The sequence below is a fragment of the Mus pahari genome, chromosome 20 (genome assembly GCF_900095145.1).
Source record: "Mus pahari chromosome 20, PAHARI_EIJ_v1.1, whole genome shotgun sequence".
Classification (NCBI taxonomy): domain Eukaryota; kingdom Metazoa; phylum Chordata; class Mammalia; order Rodentia; family Muridae; genus Mus; species Mus pahari.
In genome coordinates, this window is record NC_034609.1 from 11,196,410 (window position 1) to 11,206,107 (window position 9,698).

Sequence of the window (9,698 nt, forward strand, 5' to 3'; positions counted from 1 at the left end):
AGTGCTGGGATTAAAGGCGTGCGCNACCACGCCCGGCCGGATTTATTTTTCAAATAATTATTTCAAAACCAAATATGAAGCTTTACAAGCAGCTGGTCTTCCCCCAAGAAAGGATGCAGATTCACTAAAACACAAAGGACAGTCTACACACACACACACACACACACACACCCTCAGGCACTGCTTAGAAAACTGTGTAAGAGTGACTTACGTAATTGCAACATTACTTCCATCTATAACAATATGCTTCAAATCTGCTCTTCCTGGCTCGTTTTTTAATTCCAGCTTGTATGGTGTTTTTAAGGTATCTCGAAATCTTTGAACCCCAGTAACTGAGGAATCAATATGATCAGAGGACCCTCCCAATCGAGGCTCAGTAACTGAAGGTGGCAGCTGGGGCAGCGGCAGTGGTGGAGAAAGTGGGGGATAATTTGGCTTAGGCTGAGGAGAGCTACAGCAGCCAGAACGCTTTTCACAGGCAGGCTTTGTATTATTTGGAAGCAAAGGTTCTGCTTGCTGTTGAAAACCATTTTCAGGAAAAGCTGGGTTTCTCTGTTGGTGCCCTGAAGCTCCCCTTGAAACAAAACTGATGTCTTTAGGGCTGGCAGGGCTGGCAGAGGCCGAGAGGCCATCAGTTTCCAGGTCGACAGTACAACTTGAGTTCTGCTTTGAACCCCAGATTTCATGTTTCTGTCCTACTGGCACTGTTCTGAAAGAATTAACTTTGCAATTTGAGGTACAGTGTTTAGAGTCTTTGAACGGTAACTTTGAGAATCTCTCCACCATACTTTGCTCTGTGTGACTCTGGGCTTTCTTCGGTGTGGAGTCTGCTGTGAGCTCATTTGTGGTGCTCCCAGCCCCTGCACTTCTGCTCTGACTGGCCTCTGGATACGCAGTGCAAGGTGGAAACTCTCGGTCTTCCTGGAGCCTTTTATTTTCTTTTTCAATTTCCTCTAAGAGCAATAACGGTTCTGTAGAAGGCCCATACTCCCTAATGACCTTTTCAACAATCTCTTGGGAATAGCCCATGGTTTTAAAGAAGTTAACAAGGATATTGTATTCCATTTCCTCTGTAGTGTCTTTTCCATCGGGGCTTAGATTTGTAGAGTTTGAAGCAGGATCAGACAGGTCGATAACTTCATTTCCAGCTGACCCCTTACCATCTGGCAAAAGCTCCCCTTCTGGAACATTCTCTAAGGAAAACTGCTTCTTGGTATGCCTTTCTTCCGCATCAGAAGATCTCCTCTTGTGACAAACCCTGTCCTTGGAAAGAGCATCTTCATCTGGACTTAGGCCATTCGCCGGCACAAAGAGCACATCTGGTGAACTAGAAAAGACTGTGTCCATTTGTTTTGTAAGCTCAGAAACAGGGGTCCTAGCTTTATTTCTAGAATCTTCCTGTACAACAACTTCATCTCTAGCAATACTCGGTCCTGTGGCAGCACTCTGTGTGTACTCTGGTGGCCGTACGTCTCCAACTGTAATGACATCATCATCTCCTGTTTCAAACTGATTCTCTTCCCCTTGTGTGAGACTCAGTAGTTCCTTCTTCAAGGAAGTAGGCAGAATCAACAGGTCCATTGTGTAACTGTCTGCATGGGCTTCAACAAACTGTCGGAATTCCCGTTTGATTTCCGACTCTCTCTGATTACTGGGGAGGTTCTCGTTGCTCTCAAAGAGCTTCACAAACTGCTGAATGTGACTCCTGGCCATGACCACAGCTTCAGCACTTCCTCGGATGCCAAGAAGCCCAGTATCTAAAACACAGAGGTCAGCACAAGTGTCCTGAATTAAGCTCTTCAAAAAGAGGCTCTGGGCCCCAACAAAAATGCAGTGCATGGCCTTGGGGTAGCACTCTTTCTCCTCCAGCTCTGGCTCACAGACCCCCTTGATATACTCCTGTGAAGAGAAGACAGGGTTAGACCAATTCACCAGTTCCCCAGGACATGACTGTCAACAGCCAGGCTGAATTTTTTTTTTTTAAATCACTAAACATATCTATAATTTGGAGCAACATGCTTTGATTTCAATGAAAATAAAGTACAGTTCTGAACTTTGTGAGTGTGTGTGTGTGTGTGTGGGGCTACTGGTCTGTTTCACTCTGAACTGTTTAATCAACTTTAGAGGAATTGAAACTTTGTCTAATTTACAGAGTGGGAATGTATAACCTTTTCACTGTGTCTTGCACTGTGATCTTAGGGGCTTGCCTAGCTACACAGTGGATAATCCCCAGGCTGGATTCATTTGCATTTAAAGAGCATTCCCTACTACCCAGCCCATTATCACAATGAGGACATGTCCCTGGGTCCCTGAGTTAGGAGAGGGAAGGCCCTTGCTTTCCGGAATGAACAAAAATGATTGTTCTGCTTCCAAGTTTCTTGAAGACATTTAGAAACAATAAGGTTGAAGTATACAGAACACTAATAGGACTGTCACTGGCTGATGCTGCTACTGAAGAGGGCTTTAGTATGGTTAAGAAAGGGAACTAGGGCTGGTGAGATGGCTTAGCAGTGAAAGAACTTGCTGCTAAGTCTGATGGTGACCTGTGGGATGCATGAGGCAGAAAGAGAGAATCAACTCCTGCAAAACATCCTCTGGCCTCCACACACAAGCTGTGGCAGCACACACCCACGCATGTACTCCTACCCACACATGTACATATGTACCCGATAAATACATGGAATAAAAGAAAACTTTAAAGGAACTAGTTTCTTTAGCAAGTCCACTGCTGTTGGAGAAAAAAACCAAGTCAAGCAATTAAGTGTATACAACACACACACACACACACACACACACACACACACACACACACACAGAACCACATTTGTTAATCTGCCCACCAACTTTGGCTCTGAAATGCATTGGTCTCAAATTCCAGAAATACTTGTGGTGCAGTCTTGCTCAAGTCACCTAACCGAAGCCCAGATTCTTCAATAGCAGAGGTAAGAATAGCCAAGTCATGCAGTGCTAGGGGAACTACAGTCCTTACAGTGGCACCTAGGCACATGGTCAGACAATTTCTTCCACCATCAGTGAAACTTCTGGATCACTTGTGAGAAATGAGATCTAACCTATACCTTCAATTAAAATTAGAACACCATGGCCCGAACCATCACTATTTAAAAGCTTGGCCTGTGAAGCTTGAACTTAATATGCACTTGCTGCTGACGGCCACACCCTCTTAAGTAAGGATCCATATTCACATACACACACACACACACACACACACACACACACCTACCCCAACCTCTGTGCATATATTCAGAACCACTAAATTTGAGTAAATCGAACAGTAAAAGGAAGAAATCCCTATTCAGAGAGTACGATGTGTACTCAGGCTGCCACTGCTCTGGAGTCCTGTCTGAACTGGGGTTTGGAGTCTTGATGATGAAACATAGAGCAGTCTTGTCTTTTTAATAAACATAATCTTCTATTTTTGTTAAGATGAAAATTTAGTTAAACCAAATAATGAATTGTCTTCTCTCCCTGAATATCCAAGCAGTGTTAAAAACTGATGCCAGTAGCCTTAGACCGCCAAGTGGGATCTGGGCACATGGCTCAGCTGGGAGAATGCTTGCCTAGTACACACCAGGGCCTGAGTTCAAATCTGTTACATATAAATCAAGCATGGTGGTATATGTCTACAATCCCAGTAATTAGGAGGTTGGGGCAAAAGGAACAGAAGTTCAAAATCAACCTTAGCTGCACAGAGGCAAGGCCAACCTCAGCTACTTGAGACCCTGACACAAACAAATGGATCTCTCTTCAAATGGGTAACATTTGACTACAACTTGTTTGACCTTATGCTATATTTACATGTTGGTTTTAAATTATTTTTATAGAGGCTGGAGAGATGGCTCAGCAGTTAAGAACATTTCCTACCCTTTCTGAAGTCACAAGTCTGGTTCACAGCGCTCATGTTGGGTAGCTCACAACAGCCTGTAATTCCAATTCTTAAGGATCTGACACCTTCTGCCTCTGTGGACATCTGCACATATATTTGCACATTCCCATCTTCCTACCACATGCACATACATTAACAAATTATTTAAAAGGAAAAAGTATTTAATAATAATAATAATTTTAAAAAAATTATAATAATAGTTTCAAAATAATTAACTTTTTGTAAAAGGCAGCATACAGACTCTGTACAATCCATCTATTTTTCCCTAATCACTAATCTATATGATATCATGAGAATCAGAACATCTGCACTGCATGTATGAGACCACAGATCTAGAATAGTTCATCACATGGTTTTATAAAACCACCATCCTGTGTCAGTGCTTAGAACCCTTCCATTACCACAGATTTCCTTTATCTTTTTATGGTCACACCTACTTTTACCTTCACTCTCCTGGTAGTTACTTTACTTGTTTTCAAATTCATAGTTTTGTGACATTATTATTATTATAAAAATGGAATTATAATTTATCTTTAAATATTTAGGTACACATATAAAGTGCTTGTATCTGCCCATCATTTCCTTCTTATAGCTGTCCACCACACTCTCTCTCTCTCTCTCTCTCTCTCTCTCTCTCTCTCTCTCTCTCTCTCTCTCCCTCCCTCACACACACACACACACACACACACACACACACACACACTCAGATACATGCACAATTAAATCCAGGTTCTACATAAGAATACATGATATTTGTCTTTTCCAGCCCCATCTTCCTCTCTACCCTGCCCACTTAGGTCCCTTACTCTCTCTTACCATAGCCGTCAGTCCTTCCCACTGTCTATCTTAAAGCTGAATGGCAGGTGCATCACATCTCTCGTCTGTCTGCTGACAGCATCTAGGCCAGCTCAGCTATTATGAACGGTGATACCACGTGCATGGGTGTGAGTGTAGTGGTGGGTGGGGACTTTCTTCCCTGTTCAGCTAGAAGAGGCTCATATGAGAGACTGCAGCAGAAGGGAGACTAAGCAAGATTGTTCTGAGTTTGAGGTCAGCCTTGGCTATACAGTAAGACCTTGTCTTAAGCAAACAAAACAAAATACCATTAAGAAAAGTGAAACTGCTCTGAAGGGTCATGTTCAGATTTCTATGTGAGTCTCGGTTCTCTGGGATCAATGCTGTGGACGCAGCTGCTTGCTCACATGGGACACACATGTAGTTTTCCTAGAAGCCACTCAACTCCTTTTCACATGGCTATACAATTTACAGTACCCCCAAAATGCATGAAATGACATTTGAGAATGAGTGTGGTCTACCTGAGCTCCTATTTCCTCCTGGCTGGCCAGTGGCCCTGATCATCTTGCCTCACGCTGTCCTCTCCAGCAAAATGTCCTGCCCTTGTCTGTCCCTAATGGTACTGGTCTTTAATCACTGAGTTTTGAGACTACCTTAAATATTCCAGTTTTTTTTTTTTTTTTAAATAGGAAATGTGGTTTGCATCTATTTTATATACACTGGTATTGAGACAGGGTCTCATGTAGCCTACGTTGGTCTCTACCACACCTGGTCTACGTGGTAATCTATGTGAAATCAAACCTGTGATTTCAGACATGCTAGGAGAAACTCTACTAAAACTAAGCCACACCCACAGACCCTTCCTTCCATTATCTATGGATTAACAGGGTGTTTTGTGGTGGCAGAAGTCTTAAATTTTAAGAAAGCTGTTTATTTTTCTTTTATTAAGCTGGCTCCTTACATCTCGCCTATGTCATCTCATACAGGCTTTATATTGAAGAGTCAAAGCTTTCGCTCAGCTGCAGGATGATGCCAAGTCAAGCACAAGGCCCTGACTTTGGTTCTCAATTCTTTCAAGATCCAAAAGGGGGAGTGGTGGTGCCAGGGAGCTGGTGCCACAGTTCAACAGCACTGGCTGCTCACCAGAGAACCCAGACTCAAATTTCCAGCACCCACATGGCAGCTCACAACCCCCATCAAGCAGCCATATTCCCAGTAGAGAACACTCCACCCAACATCCAACACGTTCTGCTCAATAACCCACAGGGCTAGCAAGGTCAACATTATGCTGACCGTGAAACAATCTCAACAAATTTAAAAGAACTGAAATTATGTAGAATGATCTGACCACAAAATAATCAAATAAGTTACAGATAAGAAGAATCTCCCAATGATTGGAAAGTAGAAACTGAACAGCACACTTCTTAGTAACTCATAGGTCAAGGGATTTTTCCTTTTTCTGTTCCTTTCTTGGGAAGGCCATGGATCTTCCAGACACATGAGTTCTTTTTCACAGTGCTGGGATGAACCCAGGGCCTTGCCATGCTGGGTAAGTTAAGTGTCCGCCGCTGAGCTGCACCACAGTCCCCCCCCACCCACCCCAGGGGAAGTTTCTAAGGAATGCATTAAACTACATAAAAAGAACATGAACTATCAAGGCAGACAGGAGCAGCCCTGAAAGGGGTGTTTACGTGTACTCTCACTGGCCTTTCCCAACAGTCTCAACACAGTCAACTGACCTAGTAGAATCCACTAAGAAGATCACCAGGTGAGCTTCCACCTCTGCCTTCCCCATGCCGGGATTACACACAGGGACAAACATGCCTAGCTTGAAAAGGAAATTTATAGGACACAAATGCACATACTAGAAAACAATAAAAAATGGATACAGCAACTCACAACTGCACTCAGCCTTAATCCCAGCATTTAGGAGGACGTGCTGGAGGGTGGCCATGAACTCAAGGGCAGCTGGGCTATGGTATGGAACCTGGCCTCTGCCTCCTGTGTACTCTCCCGGTTACAGGTGGCCTCTGTGCCTGCCCACCTTTTATGTGGGTTCTCGGGATTCAAACTACAGGTTCCAAGCTTATGCAACTAGTACTTTAACCACTGAACCACCTTCCCATTCCCCACATGTAAACATTTAAGATACAGGATCAAGGCTCTTGTTTTGCTTTCTTCCTGTGCTGGGAACCAAAGTGTGAAACTTGTATGCATTCTACCACTGAACTACATTTGCAGACCTAAGTTTATTTATTCTTGGATCCTTTCTTCTCCCACCTTTTAAGATAGCTGTGTCATATTCCACATACCGACATTAAAAACACAGCATACAGTGCATACTTTTTGTTTTTAGCAATCAAATCAAGTTGAAGCACTTGGGAAGAGCAGGTGTGAAGTATAATCCTAGCCTACAATCCCAGCCCTGAAGAGGCTGAAGCAGAATTCTGAGTTTAACAGACTGCTCTACTAGGCTACACAGTGACACTTTACGGGAACAAACAAAACATCACAAAAGGGAAAAGTAACCAGCTACATTTACTTGGGCCTTTGCTACTTCCATGGAAACTGTAGCAATTTAGAGCTTTAGCAATTCTTTCAAAAAATTGTTACTTTCAACTATGGGACCGGAAGGATGCACCCTGGAGAGTAGGTGCCTACAGAGGCCAGGGCATCAGATTCCTTGGCGCTGTTGTTAGACGTGTCAGGAGCCACTGACACTGGTGCTGGCAATTGACCGTGGGTCCTTGCTCTTAACTGCCGACCTACCTATCTCTCAGGCCTCAACTTGAGCAATTCTTAGGCAGGTGACTGTTAGCAATGGTTTTCCTCCACTTTTTTTTTTTTTTTTTTTTTTTAAACTGAGAATGCTCCTTTTACTCTTAAATGATCATTTCCTTTAAAGGGAATGTTCCATAAAGGTTCTTGCTGTGTGTGATGACACCAAACTTCAACCCTAACCCCAGGGGAGTGAGGCAGGTCATCAATGTGAGCTTCAGGCCAGCCAGAGTTGCACAGTGAATACAGCCTCATGAACAGCACGCTGGAGTGGCTGGTGCACAATGCTGATTTCAGCAACAAACTTCATTCCTTTCTCCTTCAGAAGATTAGCTAAGGGAGACTATTTTATATTCTTTGTGACCATAGCCCACATTTTATGCTTGAAAAGGGACTAACATTTGCTTTGTGAGACAGGTCTTTTGTGGTACAGGCTGGCCTTGAACTGACTCATGAGTTTTCAGCTTCCACATTCCAAATGCTGCTGTTAAAGTTTGTGTCCCCATGACTAGTTTGATATATTGCTTTTTTAATGTGTTGTTTGGGGCTGGAGAGATGCTTCAGTGGTTAAGAGCATTGGCTGCTTTTCCAGATGGTTCAGACTAGTGGCTCACAACCCTTTGTAACTTTAGTTCCAGGGGATAACCCTTTTCTGGCCTTCAAGGGCACTGCATGCATGTGCTGCACAGACATAGATGCAGGCAAAATACTCATGTGATGGTTTGTATATTCTTGGACCAGGGAGTGGCACCATCTGGAGGTGTGACCTGGTTGGAATAGGTGTGTCACTGTGGGTGTGAGCTTAAGATCCTCACCCTAGTTGCCTGGAAGTCAGTCTTCCACTAGCAGCCTTTGGATGAAGACGTAGAACTCTCAGTTCCTTCTGCACCATGCCTGCCTGGATGCTGCCATGCTCCCACCTTGTTGGTAATGGACTGAACCTCTGAATCTGTAAGGCAGCCCCAATTAAATGTTGTTTTTTATAAGACTTGCCTTGGTCACGGCAGTAAAACCCTAACTAATATAACTCATATATGGAAAAAAAAAATCCCTAAATAAAATAGAAACAGGGTTAAATGCCATTTAGTCAAATTGCAGGTAAAAAGTCATTTTAAAAGGTCTATTTCTATTGACATGTCACCAATAAATATCATTTAGATATACAAGAGATATCAAATTTTCTTCAAATTGTTTATTGTTAGATGTGTTGTCAAAAAAATCTAAGAGTCCTCTGCTCCATGAACAATTTAGATGATACATGTTCTCACCCCTACAGAGAAGTGAATACTTTGTGACTGAATGAATCAAGATTAAGATGAGCGCCAGTACCCTTGCCCTTGGCCACACCAGTTATTTTAAGAGTGGACTACCTAACTCACTGATACAGCAACAATACAGAATGTGAAATTCTTGTATTCGGTTCATTTGCTCATTTTATAAAAAACAGATTTTTAGTCCTGGCAAGATGGTGCAGCAGGTAAAGTGCCTGCTGCCAAAGCCTGATGGCCCAAGTTTGGTCCCTGGGACCTATATTATGAAGAGAGAACAAAACTCCTGCAAGATGTGAGACTGGGGTAAGAGGAGAGCTGGTGCCAAAGCTACACAGTGAGTTTCAGCCAGCCTAGGCTGATGGGCTAGAGATCTTGGTACCAACAGTAACAATGGAGGATGCCCAACTTCTGAGGTTTAAATTGCTATTTTGCTCCAATCTTGGAGGTTGGTTCTTTTTACAGTTCTTTGCTGAAACTTTTGGTTTTGATAATTACCTACTGGGGATTTTTTACTTTGTTTTGAGGAAGTATTTCACTGTCTTAAAATGTAGTCCTGGTTGTCCTGGAACAAAGATTCACCTATCACTGCCTACTGAGTCTGGGATTAGAGGCATGTACCACCATGCTCTACAACTGGGGAAGTTCTAGAACAGGCGTTTTCGCTTTCATCAGGTGATTCCAATACCTGTGTGTCCTCAGCAGTACTATTTGCACCCTTTCCTGCAACAGTTAAGATTTTCCCAATAACTCATACGCCGTCACTTGTTATCCGCACTGAATGCTAGGGAATGCGATGCTAAGCTCTGTCTGAGTTCTAAGAATGGTGGCATGTTTAAGAGATAACAGATCTAGCGACATGCCTTTAATCCCAGCACTTGGGAGGCAGAGGCAGGCAGATTTCTGAGTTCGAGGCCAGCCTGGTCTACAGAGTGAGTTCCAGGACAGCCAGG

The 9,698-nt window shown here is 43.3% G+C and overlaps 1 protein-coding gene across 1 annotated transcript in view; it reads right to left on the reverse strand.

The window, feature by feature from the left end:
* N4bp1 (NEDD4 binding protein 1) overlaps window positions 1–9,698 on the reverse strand; it is a 44,381-nt gene that overhangs the window by 18,598 nt on the left and 16,085 nt on the right. The window contains exon 2 of the mRNA XM_021220298.2: window positions 212–1,899. Coding sequence (XP_021075957.1) covers window positions 212–1,899 — 1,688 coding nt within the window. The remainder of the gene's footprint in view (window positions 1–211; window positions 1,900–9,698) is intronic.